The 18,140-nt window shown below is 44.3% G+C and overlaps 1 protein-coding gene across 6 annotated transcripts in view; it reads left to right on the plus strand.

The window, feature by feature from the left end:
• reps2 (RALBP1 associated Eps domain containing 2) overlaps positions 1-18,140 on the plus strand; it is a 205,429-nt gene that overhangs the window by 171,926 nt on the left and 15,363 nt on the right. For 5 of the 6 annotated variants that reach the window (XR_011962488.1, XM_072584435.1, XM_072584436.1 and 2 more), the window contains 2 exons: positions 15,660-15,776; positions 16,395-16,478. Coding sequence is in view for 5 of the 6 variants with exons in the window: in XM_072584435.1 (XP_072440536.1) it covers positions 15,660-15,776; positions 16,395-16,478 (201 nt within the window). In the remaining variant the exon portion in view is untranslated. The remainder of the gene's footprint in view (positions 1-15,659; positions 15,777-16,394; positions 16,479-18,140) is intronic. The other variant, XM_072584437.1, reaches the window with a different exon arrangement.

Consider the following 18,140-nt stretch of genomic DNA (forward strand, 5'->3'; position numbering starts at 1 on the left):
AGGTGTCAATCCTTTTTTTTTAATTATTTCATGGGATATTGGTGCCCTTGGCAAAGATAGCATTGTTACCCATCCTGAGTTGAACTTGAAGATCTAATAAGGTCTGTTTGTTGTGATTGCACTTGGTGTTGTTTACATGGGAATGCAGAGTTTGTTGAAGGCAAATTTCACTTGCAAATTTGACAATATTGAGTTAGCTCTGAAATCGCATTCCCATTTCATTGTAGACCTATTAATACCTAAAATCCAAGAACTGTCTATTCATCATCAAAGTCTTTTTTTCTGTAAAATTCACTCATTGATGTTTGAAATCAATTCTTATTTATATTGTGTATATTACAATAAGTGCTCCTCAATTTCATGCCTAAAGTGTATTTGTTTCTCTGCACAGTGGGAATACAGCTTTCAAAGGCAATACTAAGGATATCTTTGAACTGGTGGTGGATTTAAAATTCAATTTTCTTCATAAAGCTTTTGTTTGGGTTTTGTGTAACATATTTGCAAGCATCGATTACTACAGTTAACCCATTAAAGGGGTTGGGGTGAGTCATGTAAGGAGAATATTACAGTATTCCCCACCCAACGGTAAGTCGCTAATTGGGAAGGGATTCCTAATACGGTACCATTTGTTTGAGAAGGATGGTAGAGATAAAGCAGTAAACTACAGGTCAGTGAGTCTAAATCAGTGGTAAGGAAACTATTGGGAAAAAATCAAGGGACAGAATTAATCCCCACTTTGGAGGAGCAAGGATTAATCAAGAATAGTTGCATGGCTTTGTCCGGGAGGAATTGTGTCTAACAAAATTGAATTTTCAAAGAGGTGACTAGATTTGTAGATGAGGGTCATGTAGTTGATGAAGCCTGCCCACACAGACTTCATTAAGGCTTTTGACGAGGTCTCTCACTGATTGAGATGAGAACCCATGGGATCCAGGGTTACTGTAGAATTGAACCTAAAATTAGCTTAGTTGGGAGTAAGCCGAAGGTAATTGTTAAATGTTGTTTTTTCCACGGAAGTCTATGCCCGATAATATGCCAGTGTTTGGGGCTGAGTCACTTGGCTTTGAAGTGTACGTTAATAAGTTAAGACGGGCAGAACAGTGGCAAATGTAATCCTGAAACATGCATTTTGGGAAGACTTGTAAGGCAAGCGAACATGTGATGAATGGTAAGACCACAAGAAGACGACCAAAGGAACTTTGGTGTACGTATCCATAAATTCTTTTAAGAACAAGTAGATAAAGTGGCTAAGAATGCCTAGGCAGCGGGAAATGCTTTTCCTTAGTAGAGGGGTCAGTAATCTGGGGTGTAGATTTAAGGTCAGATACAGGAGCTTTTGAGGGTATTTGAGGAAATAGCTTGAACAGGAGTGCTTCATCCTTACCCCCAATTCCCCAAACCCCAGATACCTGACCCTTCCTCCACCTCAGGTCAGTTTAAGGATTAGATCTGCCTGGGATGGGAGCTATTTGGAAATTGTTTGCAAGGGCGATGGAACAGGAACCCGAACAACATTTAAAGAATTTAAATAAATGCTTGAATCACCAATCGCATGCAAGGTTATGGATCACATGCTTGGGAAATGGAATTTGAGTAGATAGGTGCTTGATGACCAGTAAGAACACAACAGACCAAAGGCGCTCTTTTCATTCTATAAAACCCTCACCTGATAAACTGTTCACATGGAGGATTTCCATTTCAAATTACATTTCAATTTAGTGCTAGTTTTAGATTTTAATTATGAATCGTCACACAAGAGAAACTTTGATCCCTGCAACAAATTCTAATCCATGGACACTCTACATTTCGTTTTGTTGTGATTTGTGCAAGTGTGCGGGCCTGTTACATTTAAAATACATGAGACTTAAAGGTGTCGACTTTAATGTGGCCTGAGTAGGAAATTTTGGGTTACCACACAGCTAATATTGTTCCTAATGACTCATTAGTCAGACATTTTTCCAGAGTCGAGTCTCTTGAACCTTTTTTTAAAAGTCATAGATGTTTATGATATTTAAAAGTTGAAGCATGATCGAAGTCAGCTGGGTTCTAGCTTCTGTTCAGACAGCTTAGTTGGCTGGGCAGCGCGACCATCAGTCTCCTTTTGGGATACATGAGACCTTGTTAAATGGCTGAAGGCCTTTACTGGTTTCACTGTAGGTTGGCATACCTCAGGCATCCTAACAGCTCCAACCAGTGCAGGACCTCAGTTCTCGAGAGAGGGAGGAACAGGAGTGCTTCATCCTCACCCCAATTCGACAAACTCCAGATACCTGTCCCTTCCTCCACCTCAGGTCAGTTTAAAGATTTGACATACCTAGGATGTGCGGCTTATTCTTCACTGTCCCCTACCCAACTGCCAAGCCTGCCAAAGAGATGGACTTCCATGCAACGAACTCACGTGGACTCGTGTTAGAATGCCACCACTTGCTGAAAAATCTGGCCTTAACAGGTCCTCTACATGTGACCAGCACCTTCTCTTGACCTCACCCCAGGGCACATGAGAAGGTCAACGTTTCCCCTCCCATCGTGTTCGTGCATTGTCTCACTGCTGACCTTCTACACAGACTCTGTGACCTCAAAGATTTTTGACTCCCCCTGACAAGTAACAAAGAGAACTGATGAGGGCAGAGCAGTATATGTGACCAACGTGGACTTCAGTAAGGTGTTTGACAAGGCTCCCCATGGGAGACTGGTTAACAAGGTTAGATCTCATGGAATACAGGGAGAACTAGCCGTCTGGATACAGAACTGGCTTGAAGGTAGAAGGCAGAGGGTAGTGGTGGAGGGTTGCTTTTCAGACTGGAGGCCTCTGACCAGTGGTGTATCAGAAGGATTGGTGTTGGATCCACTACTTGTTGTCATTTATAAAAATGATTTGGATGTGAATGTAGGAGATAGAATTAATAAGTTTGCGGAAGACACCATTTCAGAGGACACTGTTTAGTATGTTTTCCTTTATTGGTCAGAATATTGAGTACAGGAGTTGGGAGGTCATGGTCCGGCTGTGCAGGACATTGGTTCAGCCATTTCTGGAATATTATTTGTAATTCTGGTCTCCTTCCTATCAGAAGGACATTGTGAAAATTGAAAGGGTTCAGAAAAGTTTTACAAGAATGTTGCCAGGTTTAGAGGATTTGAGCTGCAGGGAGAGGCTGAACAGGCTGGGACTGATTTCCCTGGAGCATCATAAAAGGTTTATGAAAGGCTTATAAAAGGTAACTAGCTAAGGTCTTTTCCCTGGGGTGGTGGAGTCTAGAACTAGGGAGCATGGGTTTAGGGTGAGAGGGTAAAAGATATACAAGAGACCAAAGGGGCACCTTTTTCACACAGAGGGTGGTGCGTGTATGGAATGAGCGGCCAAAGGCTGGTACAGTTACAGCATTTAAAAGGCAATTGGATGAGTATATGAATAGGAAGGGTTTGGAGGGATATGGGCCAAGTACTGGCATATGGAAGTAGATTGGGTTGGGATATCGGGTCAGCATGGATGAATTGGACTGAACGGTCTGTTTCCGTGCTGTACATCTCTATGGCTCGGAGTCTAAATTACTTTAATTGTGATAACCTGTGTAGAGCTATACATCCAAAACCACCTGGAATATGAGATATTTTTAAAATCTAATTCATCAGCTCAAAAAAGAACAGTTTTATTCAAAGATTGCCCACAGGGCACTTGCATTTGAATTAAGCTGCAAACCTCTTCCCCTGATATGTGCCCATGACACTGTGCCTGTTCTTAGCTATTCAAACAAAAAAAAATCCTGGCCATTTTGCGAGTGAATCTGCTCTTCGACACCATTTAAAGAGGGACTTGGGAATAGAAGCAGGTCATTTAGCCCCATAAGCCACATCCACCATTTAGTTAGATCATGGCTGGTCTGTGTCTTAACTCCATTTATCTGTCTTGGTTCAGTAATCCTTCATACTCTGATCTCATAAAAATCAATCCCCCTCTGGTTGAAATTTTCAATTGATCCAGCCTTGGCCATATGCTGGGATAAGAGTTCCAGCCTCCCACATTCCCGTGTGTGAAGATGGACTTCCTGACATCACCTCTGAAAGGCCTAGCTCTGATTTTAAGATCATTTCTCCTGTTCTAGATTCCCTCCTCGCCAAACAGAATAGTTTCTCTCTATTTATCTTGTCAAATCAATTAATCATCTAAAACATCTCAATTATATCAATATTTAATCTTCTTTACTTCGGGGAATAACAGCAATTATGCAATCTGCCTGACAATTTCACCCTTCTTCACCCTTCTATATGATGCTGCATTGCTTGTTTGACACCAGAATGAATAGACAGAATAATTGGTATTCCGTGGACATAGCTGTGTCACAATCACAACAAGTGTTGTTTATATTGATGCAATGTTCCATTTGAACATTACATCATTACATTGAGCACTTTTGCTTTGCACATAGAGTATTCTGTGCACCTGTTAATAAGCTAGTTCAAAATGGCTTTGAGTGGGAAGGTAATGGTCCAGTGGCCATTAGTGTTAGAACCGTGAATCCAAAAACCTTGGGGACCTGGGTTTGAATCAGGTGGTGTAATTTGAATTCAATAAAATTAGCTGTCTAATGATAACCATGAAACAGTTGTCAATTGCCAGGAAAAATCCGTTTGGGTCACTAATGACCTTTAGGGAAGGAACCTGTTGACTTGGCCTGTTCTGTATGTGACCCCCAAGCCCACAACAATATAGTTGATGCTTCACTGTAACTGGGGATGGACAATAAATGCAAGTCGAGTTAATGACATTACATCCACGTCTTTTGAATGAATTTTTTAAAAAACGACCCCAGCCATTCCCTTGCTATTCTTTACTGCCTGCAGACGGCGCATGTTAATTTTAAGCCAAATGTCTGTAGACCTCAGATTAGCCACTGAACTAAGTGACAGACTGCAAGATGAGCATTGCAGGGTACATGTCATTGATTGCAGGACACTGTGGCAACTGGAGTGTGCATTCAAGTCCTTTCTAATTCTCCTTTTAGTGTCTACCCTAAATAACATGCATCACAATTTCAGTGACAAGCGATTACTGGGAACCTGACCAATCCCAGCCATGCTCTACTCTTCAATCTTAATCAGAATAATTGCCTGATTGAATACTGTCCACAGTTGGATAGCACACCATGAGGTGAATTTTACCAAAAATCAACAAAGTGTAAATTTTGATGAACTTCATGGAGATTTTCTTTCTGTGGGCTCTAGCAAATTACCATGGATCATAGAATCCTTGCAGTGTGTAAGCAGCCCATTCGGCCCATGGAGTCCACACCAATCCTCCGAAGAACATCCCACCCAGACACCCCCATCCTGTCCATGTAACCCTGCATTTCCTTTTTTAGATTACTTACAGTGTGGAAACAGACCCTTCGGCCCAACAAGTCCACATCGACCCACCAAAGCGCAACCCACCCAGACCCATTCCCCTACATTTATCCCTTCACTTAACACTATGGGCAATTTAGCATGGCCAATTCACCTAACCTGCACATTCACCTGGAACACCCAGAGGAAACCCACACAGACACGGGGAGAATGTGCAAACTCCACACACAGAGAGTCGCCTGAGGCGGGAATTGAACCCGGGTCTCTGGTGCTGTGAGGCAGCAGTGCTAACCATTGTGCCACCATGCCGCCCATGGCTTATGGCTAACCCACCTAGCCTGCATATTTCTGTACACTATGGGCAATTGAGCATGCCCATTTTTGGACTGCAGGAGGAAACCAGAGCACCCAGAGGAAACCCGGACAGACACTGGGAGAACGTGCAAACTCCACACAGACAGTCGCCCGAGGTTGGAATCAAACTGAGCAACTGAGCTGCCATATTCCATGCTATTATCCAAATCTGCCTCAGTATCTGTGCACCTGATCTCTGTGGTCCTCCTCTCTCAATATCGATGGCTGATGTGCCCGTCAGAGCCAGCACCTCCCAGGATTGAAGACATTGGTGCCACTTTAAAAGCGGGTCAAGTGTTGGCATCCAGGAGCTAGCCTTCCTACTGGGTCAGAGTGGAACCAAAAGAACTGTTTCCAAGGGCACATCAATGGCACGAGTGATACTACAAATACAAGTTCACATTTGTAACTATAATCTTATTTTACATCACCTGTCTGGTTGACAGTTATTGTAACAGGAGTTATAAGAACCACACTACTCAGTTTACCCATCCTTCATGCTGTCCCACTCTGAAAACTGTCTAAGGGAGTGTAAATCATTCCCCGAGACAGAGTGCAGTGTAACATCTTCCCATTGGGGTCAATGTGGGAGTCGCAGTTGAAAATGTTCAACAGGAGCAAACCAAGAAAAAGAAACAAAGAAAAACTACATGAGCTTCTGGGAACAAAAGGGGCTGCAGACTGCCTTTCCCACAGTTACACATTTGCGGTCAGTGAATGCTCTCTCCCTGCTCCCAGCTCTCCTCTGTTGCAAGCTGAAATATCGCCTGGCTTGTTGCAATTGCTGTACTGCTCTGCTGTAATGGATGTGATGGTCCTCCCACTCAATGTCCTCCCTCTCCCAGTTCATCAACGTTCCAGCTTTGCCCGCTTTCCTTGTGCAGGCAGAGTATGCTGGGATTGTGCAACACAGTCTGTCTGGACTGTTCGACCAGCCACCCCCCTCCCCTGGACTGAACCAAACTTCAAAGCCGCCTCTACAGGCAGCATGCTGTCTGCTGCACTGTGGGCCTGGTTGAAGAATCGGCTGCATTGACTCTATGGTAAAAACAAGGACTGAAGATGCTGGAAACCAGAGTCTAGATTAGAGTGGTGTTGGAAAAGCACAGCAGATAAGGTGGCATCCAAGGAGCAGGAAAATAGACATTTTGGGCCAGAGTAATCAGCCATGGTCAGAGTGTGGCTCTCATCACTCAGTAACCATCCTTGTAAGACATCCAACTGTTGAAACAGGAACATAGGAGTTCTCAAGGATACAGGCACCATGGCAGCTTCCAGGCTCCCTGGAGCAGAGGTTTAGCCTGTGGTACTGATGACCATGGATGACTTGTATGTTGATGGAATGGAACTCTTTTCTGGCCGCACTATCAGTAGTGTTATGCTATGGCACGCTCTATGTGCATTGAGGCTCTTGCACCTTTGACTAGGGGGTGGGGTGTGGAGCAAAGCCCACTGCCTGAGCTGCAGAACTGCCCTTTGTCATGGTGTGATCCGGCATCAATTGCATTGATAGCAGTCGTGACGCATTTGTGGGCTGAAGGTCGAGAGGTGTTCACATGGGTCCCCAGTAGCTGCATGGAAGCAGCCAGTTCCATGAATTATTGAAGCTCTCACCTTGACGACCACTGGTTTAGGATGGTCACCCCACTGCCCCCTTCAGGTCCCGCTGCCACTGATGACATAGTTCTGTGATCATGTCCTGAGTCTGAGGATGTCTGTGTGGTGGCACTGTACCTCGCGCAACGGGAGGGAATAGCAATACTGACCTCCTGTAGCTCCTCTGCATCCTGAGCGGACCCTGTCAATTCTTGTGGAGGCTGTTGACCATCCACTGGAGGTTGTTGCCAGACCTGGGCTGACACATTTGTTCAGTCTCCATTTCTCTGCCCCTCTGCCCTCAGTGGTAGCAACACTAACCTTCGTCCAATGGCTGGATCCAAGGGCACAGTTCTGATGAGCCTGTGTTGAAACCATCTGAAACCGAAGAAGTTGTTATTAATGTGAGCAGTCAGCGTTCCCATCACCTCAACACAGCCCCTTGACATCGGGACCTTATTCTGATGAATGCAGCACGAGCCAATCCAAGCAAACCCAGCAGGAGAATATAAGGATTATAATACCAGTGTGGTAGGTATTATTGCTAGACCATTAATCCAGAGAGCCAGGTGATGTTCTGGGGACCCAGGATCACTTCCTACCAAGGCCGAGCAACCTGTGCTGAGCCTCCACGTTTCTTTATTCCTTGCACTCCTCATCAACCTCATCAGTATGGAGCATCCAACTCATTTACATATCCATCTCCCAACATTACCTCACTCCCAACCCCTCATCCTGCTGCTGCTTTTGAAAACCACTGTGCTGCTCCATCTCCTTCCATCCCATCCCGATAAAAGGAGAATGTTTGTGACCATCAATTACAGCATTCCCCCCCCCCCCCACCACCGAAAAAAAACCTACTTAAGCTTTCATTGAGCAGACCTCCAAGTCTGACTCTGACCCATTCAGCTGTCTCTGATAGAAAACCCCAACCAAAGTGACCAGGCCCCTAACGTAGAGTGAGTATATACACAGGACCTACTGGACTGATTGTGTTCCACCGCTGGACAACAGTGATCTGGAAGGTCTGACACTGACTTACTGACTCCAGCTGCTGACTGACCGAGTTCAGGCCCCTCGGCTGATATGAGATGCTGCCCTTGACTGAGTGTGTCAATACCTTCTCACTAAAGGCTGCCTCTGCTCAGCATGCCTGAGAATGGCTTCCCTATAGACTGCCAGGCATGGCCATTTGACTGCAGCCTGTACCGTGTGTTGTAGTGTAAGTTGCTGGCACATGCTGTCGGTGTGACATTGCCATGGCACTGTGCCACACAGCAACATGCTCACCCCCTTTGACCGATCACTGCTGACAACCTGCTTGGCTTTGTGTCTGTGCTGAACAGCAAGGCAAAGTAGAGGAGCGGTGAATATTTAATATCAGGGAAGAAGCCGCAAAGTGCAAATAGGCACGGCAGAGGTGCAGCGAACATTGCAGTCAGCTCAAAGTGAGTGAGTGCTAGGAGACCAAGCAGGAGCCCTGAGCAACACTCCCTGCCTGTGACTGTGGAGTTGGGATCCCGTACCTGCATACAGACTTTCCTGGCAGCTGCACTACAGTCAACGTCCCGATCAGCTCAATACTGCAGCACTTTAGTGGAGATCTGAGCCAGAGGTTTTTTTATATATATTTCAAAAATCTGGTTTATTCATTAAAAATGTCTTTGTATGTGGATATTGTCACAAGTGCAGTTTGGTTTTGTACAGTAGCATATCAAATAAACAAAAACATTTGAGTTTGACTCTATCCCAGCAAAACAAAGGCATCTCTTACACGTACAAGACGATAGTTGAATGGATTGAAGCAGTAAGAGAGTCTGATAATTGCACAGACCACCAATTAACTCCATCAGGAACACCTCAGGCAATTGTTTTTCCCCACAGTGCCTTGGCAGCCAGAGATGTGTCATGATGTGGTGAGGCTGAGGGTATGTGTCTGATGCCCAACCTCTGCTGATGGGGCATGTGGTCATTGTGTACCTTCGATATTGGGGACTGTTGTCCAAGCTGTTGGGTCAGAGAAGGTGATGAACTGGGCTCACCAGAACCCTCCCTGACTATCATTTTGGAAACTCGTGCCGTTTAGTTTCTGACCAGCATGTGGGAGAATAGGAAAAAAAACATATCAAGATGAGGTACGAATAGATTACAAATGCATGCAGATTAGTTACTAGTAGAATGCAAATAGCCATTCACCACTCACTCTTGAGGTTCGTATCCCACTGTTCAAAAGTTGATTGCAGACTTGGCTTTTTTTTTATTTTGATGTTGAGAATCTCCCTCTCCCTCACACTCACTCTCTCTCACACTCACTCACTCACACTCTCTCTCTCCCCCCCTCTCTCTCTCCACATTTTTAAAACTGACTGGCTTATGTCCTTCAGTGGATGGGAAGATTCCACTATACTGAAAATGTGTTGCTGGAAAAGCGCAGCAGGTCAGGCAGCATCCAAGGAGCAGGAGAATCGACGTTTCGGGCATGAGCCTTTCTTCAGGAGTGAGCCCTGAAGAAGGGCTCATGCCCGAAACGTCGATTCTCCTGCTCCTTGGATGCTGCCTGACCTGCTGCGCTTTTCCAGCAACACATTTTCAGCTCTGATCTCCAGCATCTGCAGTCCTCACTTTCTCCTGGAAGATTCCACTATATCAGTGCACCCTCCACTTCCAGCCTTTGAATTATCCCTGAACATTGGATGAATCTTGGCTCAAATTCTGCTTCATTATTTTCTAAGCTAATTTTCTGCTAAACAGCGCACCCAGGACAATTTTGGTTGAGATTTTAACTCATTCAAAGTCCAGCCACTTGCATGGAGTTAAAATTGGGCCCAGTCAGTGAGACGCCTGACCTGCTAAAGTATTTAACCATGACAGTTCCAACTGTGGATCTTTTATGTTGCTGTGCCTTTGCTGTCACCGTATTTGTTTATGACTTACTGTAATGATTAGCAAACAGCAATTTAATCTGCTGCCAGGATTCCTCTCTTGTGTTTATTCTTTCTGATTTAACTCCCTTCTAACCCCCCTCTTTTGAGTGTACAAAGTTAAAAATCACACAACACCAGGTTATAGTCCAACAGGTTTATTTGGAAGCACTAGATTTTGGAGCACTGCTGGTGTTGTGTGATTTTTAACTTTGTACACCCCAGTCCAACACCGGCATCTCCAAACCTTTTGAGTGTGTGTGTCTTCATGAACAGCAATGCACTTGGCTGGCTATTACCTGACCCAGATGCTGTTGTCATCTCTGTTCCCCTGGTGGCTTTCTGCCCCTGACCCTTGTTCCAGGACCTGATATTGGCCCTGATTCAGCCATCTCAAAATGTACAGGCCTTTACTGCTCTATATTTGCAAGCCCATCATTTTCAGTCAGTTGTTTTAAAGAGCAGGTATTTTGGACTGATGCACACAGATCCAAGCCTGCATGTTAACTTTTTTTTTTATTTGACAGAATGTGGGCATTACTGACACGGTCAGCATTTTGTTGCCCACTCATAACTGCCCTTGAAAATGGCAGAGCTGCATTTAGTCACAAGCATATGGTGCAGAAATGTAATGCGATGGTTTTGACCAGTTTAGTTAGCCGGCTGTTGCGCTGTTACAGAAAATAAAAACAATGACTGCAGATGCTGGAAACCAGATTCTGGATTAGTGGTGCTGGAAGAGCACAGCAGTTTAGGCAGCATCCTGATGAAGGGCTTTTGCCCGAAACGTCGATTTCAAAGCTCCTTGGATGCTGCCTGAACTGCTGTGCTCTTCCAGCACCACTAGCCCTGCTACAGAAGCCTAAGTAACGGGCCATCACCAAGGCTTTAAGAAAATTAAAGTACGTAGGGAAAGCTGGAGTGGCAAAGTTATGTCACCTTCTGTGAAAAATCACACTCCACCTAAAAAGGATTTGGTGCTGATTTGAAAAGCCAGAAGACCAATGTTTGTACAGCGAGCAGGCAGCACTTTCACACTTGGCATGTGGTTTATTCGGTTTTTGGGAGGATGAGATTGGTGTCTCACCTCTTACATCAACAGTCTGCCTGTGTATTAACAGCAGAATCACAAATTCACTCACGTTTGAGTCTGTGATACTGCAAAGGTGAGGAGAGTCGTGGTGCTGTAAATGTAGACCAGCATCCAGCTGGCTATCCAAACTGAAGAAGTAGCAGATGTGAAAGCATTTTTCTGTATTTACTCTGCATCATTGTGTTTTACATTTAATAATGTCACCCCAATTTCATTGTTGTCCAGTCTGGAGAAAATGGCTGCTTTTTCTTTAGAAAGGTTGGATTATGTGCTCTGAATAACTCCATCTGGAAACAAAATCAAGGTCCAGGTTTTGGATTTTATTGCTGTTTTACTATACCAAGTACCCATTAGGGTAAAATTCAGTGTTGTCAAGGGCAGGGTCAAGTAAGATGATCAGTGGTGTCCAAGCCTAATGCCATCAATCTCCAAAGTTCCGGTTGTAAGACAGGAGCATCTGGAATAATCTGAACTGGAGTGCTGACCCATGTTGGGGCCACTCATCAATCCAAGGCTCTGAAACTTTGACCTGAACATCTGATCTACCGGTAGATGAGCCAAAAGTTCAGCTGCTGTGTGAGATAGATGGGGGTGATTATCCATGTTGTGGGTTCGAAGCTAATCATGGTATCCCGGTACATTTACAAAGTGGAATGGCTGTCAGTAATTGGGATACGTTTGGGAGTCCTGGATCGTAATCTATGGTTTCACCACCAGATGGTGCACTTAACAGATGTAGCAGTATTTTTAAACAGAGTAACTTCAAATAACAATTCAAACAGCAACCAGAGTTTAAATGGTTATTTAAAATGTTTCTTTTGACCACCCTGTTTACTACCATTTAGATAAATGCAATTGTTTTGTTAAATTCTGTTTTTTTGTATAAAAAATTTGACTTGTAACTCCTAAGTATAGATTACAAATGAATAAATGACAGGGAAGAATCATTCATGTTAATGGGGTAGAGTTTGTATGCAATTGTGGGATAGAAACTTGAAGAATGTCAACTTTGCGTAATTATAGAAGTGCAGAGGGAGGGGACTAGTATGTCATTTGCCATCTTCTCAGCCAAAATATGCAACGTGTGGGAGGCTTGTGAAAACAGGGAAGTGCAACACAGCAAGAACACAGGTTCAGACAGAGGAACCTTCTCCTCCTCTGGGCCTCCAAACAATAGCTCATGGGCAGCATCCAGAAACAACAGGGTTATCAACATTCTTGTCTCTGACTCTGAAAATTCCGTCATGTGGGCCAGGGCTTTGTTGCAATGTCAAGGGAGTTGCTACATTGTCATTCGGGTGCAACGTTTAAATCCACATGTTTACATGAAAATAAGAGATCCCATGGCACCATTCAAATATAAATAAACAGAGGAATCCCTCTGGTGTCCTGGCCAACATGCATCCCTCAACCAATAGCACCACAACCAATGGGACCATACTTCTAGTTAACTTGTACTCTTGGCAGCTTTATTGCATTTTTTGAGAGATTAGTTTTTGATTTCCTTTGGTTAAACTGTATCCTGTCAATCTGATGCCACTTTCCTACTTTGTTTGAGGCTGTCAGAATAGAGGCAAGAAGATTTTCATCTCAAAATTCCTTTCTGGGCCCTGCTATGTGCAGATTGGCAACATAGAATAGAATCATAGAATCTCTGCAGTGTGGAAACAGGCCCTTCAGCCCAACAAGAGTAACCCACCCAGACCCATTCCCTCTACTTAGCCCTGACTAATGCAATAACCTACATATCCCCGAACACTATGGGCAATTTAGCATAGTCAATTCACCTAACCTGCATATCTTTGGACTGTGGGGGGAAACCAGAGGAACCCCATTGCAGACACGGGGAGGTTGTGCAACCTCCACACAGATAGTTGCCTGAGGCTGGAATCAAACCTGGGTCCTTGGCGCTATGAGACAGCAGTGCTAACCACTGGGCCACCATGCTGCCCAATGACAGTGACTGTACAGTACAACTCACTCGCTGCTTGTGAAGGTTTATGGAACATCTGTGAATGTGAAAGCTGCTACGTGAATGTGAATTTTTTCCTCCCTCCTTTCCCTGAAACTTTGTGATGAGGTGACTGTTCACACGCAGAAGTAAGGGTTCCTCCCTCCAGGTGAGACTGGAAATGTATCTTGCAGAGGAATTCCAAGTCCCAACCCTTGCACCCAAGCTGCATTGTGCTGGAAGCGTGATGTTTGAATTCAAATGACCAAATTGGCTGGGAGCTGAGGTCAGAGGCCAATTCAGGAACTTCGGGAGAGCAGCTCATTTCGGGAACTCCGACCACAGTGCCATGTTTCTTCTCCCGACTTACAGGCAAAAGGTCAAGCAGGAGACCCCCCCCTCGCGGATACAGGCCCAGTGCTGGTTGGAGGAGGCAGAGGATCAACTCTGGTGCTGTCTGGAATCAGCTGATTGGGCCGTGTTCAAACAGGCCGCAGGTACCTTGGACGGGTACCCCACCACCATCACAGACTTTATCAGCAACTGTGTGGAGGACGGCATACTGAGGGAGTCAATCCGGGTGTTCCCCAACAGGAAACCCTGGATGAGTCAGGACATACAGAACCTGCTAAAAACCAGGTGTGAGGCCTTCAGATCAGGAGACCCACCCAAATATAAGGAATCCAAGTATGACCTTCGCAGAGACATTAAGACAGCCAAGGGCCAATACCGATCCAAACTAGAGACCCAGACAGACACCCAGCAACTATGTCAAGGACTGAATGACATCACAGGTTCTAAAAAGAGACAGTGCAAGATGGCAGACGATGATACATCCCTTCAAGATCATCTCAATGCCTTCTGTGCTTGCTATGAGTAGAATTTCAGCAGAGAGGTGACACCTATTCTGACAAGTCTTGACAAACCTATCCCAACAGTCACTGCAACAGAGGTCAGATCAGTTTTCCTTCATGTGGATCAATGGAAAGTGATGGGACCAGATGGAGTACTAGGCCATGCACTCAGAGCATGTGCAGATCAACTGGCAGAGGTCTTCTTGGACATCTTCAACCTCTCCCTGCAGCAGGCCACTCTCCCTGCCTGTTTGAAGAGGGCCAACATTATCCCTGTGCCTAAGAAGGCTCATGCAGCATGTCTCAATGACTACCACCCAGTGGTCCTAACTTCAGTGATCATGAAGTGCTTTGAAAGGCTGGTCATGGCATTAATCAACTCCAGCCTCCCCACTACTCTTGACCTACTGCACTTTGCCTATCGGACCAACAGATCCACATCAGATGCCATATCACTCCTCCCTAGAACACCTTGACACCAAGAACAGCTACATAAAAATCCTACTCATTGACTACAGTTCAGCCTTAAATGCTATTATACCCTTGAGACTAATTACTAAAGTTAGTGATCTCGGACGAAGCCCCACTCTCTACAACTGGATCCTCAGTTTCCTGACCCACAGGCCACCATCAGTGAAGATTGGGGACAATATTTCATCCTTACTAACACTCAACACTTGAGCCCCCCAGGGATGCATACTCAGCCCCCTACTGTACTCACTGTATACCCATGACTGCATCGCCAAATACCAGACTAATGCCATTTACAAGTTTGCTGATGACACCACCATAGTCTGTCGAATCTCAGATGGCAACGATACAGACTGCAGATGGGAGGTGGAAGACCTGGAAAAATAGTGCACTGAGAACAACCTAATTCTCAATGCCAGCAACACCAAGGAACTCATTATTGATTTTTGGCGGGATGTTACTCATGCCCCCCCTACACATAAACAGCACAGAGGTGGAACAAGTGGAGAATGTCAAGGTTCTGGAAGTCATCATCCACAACAAGCTTTCTTGGACTCTTCATGTGGACGCACTGGTTACAAAGGCCCAACAACGTCTCTTCTTCCTCAGGCAGCTGAGAAAATTTGGTATGATGGCGAATACCCTTGCCAACTTTTATAGGTGTGCCATCGAGAGCATTCTGTCTGGATGTATCACTACTTGGTATGGCAACTGTACCATTCACGATCAGAGATGGTTACAGAGAGTGATGAACTTGGCCTGGACAATCACAAAGGCCAACCTCCCATCTATAGAATCCATCTACCAGGCCCGCTGTCAAGGAAAGGCCACCAGCATTCTCAAAGATACATCTCTCTCTGGCAATGTTTCTCTACAACCTCTATCATCAGGAGAAGGTACAGAAGCCTGAACACACGCACCAGCCAGTTTAGAAACAGTTTCTACCCTACTGTTGTTAGAATACTGAATGGACTCTCAAACTCTTAGCGTTCGCCTGTACCTGTGTTTTTGTTTTTGCTGCTGATTACCTATTATTTACTATCTATGCTACTTAACTCTGTGATCTGTCTGTATTACAGGGAAGACAAAGCTTTTCACTGTGCCTCGGTACACGTGACGATAAATTCAATTCAATCAGAGGCACAGCCAAGAGAATGGCGCCTGTGTGGTGTGGTGCCTGTGCCAAAGGCAAGCAGGTAGGCATGCCACCTACCCTGTTGGAGGCTGTGGCTGCCTTGCCGAGTTCAACAGAGAACTCCATGGCAAGCCAAGAGGTTGAGCAATTTTCTGTCAGCTTTCAGACAGGCACCATACAGAGTTTAACAGGCTATTAATTGGAGTCAAGAAGCTTTCCCACTCTCTCCTCACCATCTGCTTGTAAATAATTTAAAAGAGTCCCAGAAGCCAGGACGCCAACTTGATAACCCCAACCCCCCGCACCAGAATTTTAAAAAATTCAACTTCCACTGATTCATGACCCCACAGCCCTTTAAAGGTCCCAGCCAAGACCTCTGAAATGGCTCATCTGAATTTCTTTGCATTCCTGTTCTGTTTCTCCTGCTCTGCCCTCCTGAGGGTTTTCCCATTTTGGATTGTTTTAACTGCTTGCTCCACCACGTCTTGTACCTTTTAAACATCTCAAGGCACCCACCAAGAGTGTTACAAAACAACGCACCATTTTGAGCTACGTAAAGAATTGTGAGGTCAGATGACCCAAAGGTTTGACCAAAGAAATTCCATTCTCATCTCATCTTCAACTAGGTAGTCTGCGGAAAACTAATCCAGAATTCATTGTTGTACACTTGATTTTGTAGGCCAACAAAGAATCATTAACCGATCTATCCTCTCGAGTGAAGAGACCAAGTAATCTTGGAGAAGAAAATAGCTCTCCAACTAAGGTTAGTTCGGAATGTGCAAGCATTTGATATTTGCAAGATCAATTATTTTATTTCTTTTGTTCCAGGTCAAAGTTCGAAGGAGTACATTTCATGGTTTATGCGCCTGGTTCCCTGTCAGTAATTAAAACATCAGCAAAAGAGACGGGGATCCTTGTGAATAGAGGCAACAATCTCACATAATGTCATTAACTTAAACCCTACCTCAAGTCAATGTATGCTAAACATAACACGTGTCTGATTAATGATTTCTGAATTTAAGGAATAGTTATAGGAATAGCCCTATAATTTGCTCTATTGTCTTTGTCACTGCTTAGTTATAGTCTGCAGTTTATAGCCTCAGACACAATATGACTTCTTAATCTATTATTCACCATTCTCTACAGCAAAAAAATCAGAGATAGAAGTTTCTGTTCAACCTCTTTTCTCGCTATGTTACTTCATACTTCTATTTGCTCAAAAAAAGTTCTGGCATGTAAGGAGTGAGGGGAAGCTTATGGGTGAAGCATCTGGCATCAACTATGTGCAAATTGTCCGAATGGAAATACAAAAGCAGCAAGGTAGAAATTGGGCGGTTTGGAGAGATTTGGTGGCCAACAGCAAAACCAGGACAGAACCATAGCTTAGTTTACTAGGACTTAGTGAATGAAGAAATAATTGTGTGAGGACAAGGATAAGCTGCCCATTTGCATTCACTTGTTTCATGTTACTACACACAGTGAATCAATTCCTCTTTAAAGAGAGCTTTAAAACCAAGCTTTGGGCTGAACTGGACACCAAAGCAAGGAACCGTTCAGTCTGCATTGACTCTGGTGTGAAATCTAATCACCTTGTTCCATTTCTCTGCCCTTGCCACCCACCTTTCTTAGTTATTTTATTTCTCAAGTACATGAGTTTTTGTTATTAAACTGTTTGAAATTCTTCCCATTGCTGTATTTTGATGGGTATCTCTTGACGTAAATGACACCCCCACCCACAGCAGGAAGCCAAGGGCAGACAGGGGTTTTTCTTACTGTGCGCTTTTTTTTCATTTCCTGGAGATTTTGTATGAATCCCTCCCCATATCCTTGCTTCACCTATTTATCCAGCATATCAGTTACTATTGAATATGCTTCCACCACCATTCCAAGCAGTGTATTTTATGCCTTAACTCACTGTGGGTTTTTTTAAAATCCTCACATCTCTTCTGACCCTTTTTTTAGCTTTACCTAAACTCAGCCTTTTAGTTACTAGTCCTTCCTTCTGTCTCTGGAAACGGTTTCTCTCTGAAATTATGTCCTGAATAAGCAATTGTAAAACACAATGAAAACAGCTATGGGCTAGTAACAAACCCAAAAAGCACCACTGTGTACTTAACCTCCAGTCTGTAAAACAAATGTTCACCACTACTTCCTGCTTTCTGTCCCTTGGCCAGTTTTGTAAGCATGCTGTCACTATCCTGTTAATTCCATGGGCTTTAGTTTTGCTAACACAATCAGTTAGGCCCTTTGAAAGTCTACATGCACATTAATCACCCAATCTCATTGACGCTCCATTACTTTGTTGAAGAAATCTTATCAAGTTGGTCAGAGATGATTTTGTGCTGACTTTCATTTGTCAGCGCACACTTCTCCAAATGCCGATTAATTATGTCCCAGATCATTGCCTATAAACATTTCTCTGTCA

Source organism: Chiloscyllium punctatum, chromosome 15 (genome assembly GCF_047496795.1).
Source record: "Chiloscyllium punctatum isolate Juve2018m chromosome 15, sChiPun1.3, whole genome shotgun sequence".
In the NCBI taxonomy this organism is placed as follows: Eukaryota; Metazoa; Chordata; class Chondrichthyes; order Orectolobiformes; family Hemiscylliidae; genus Chiloscyllium; species Chiloscyllium punctatum.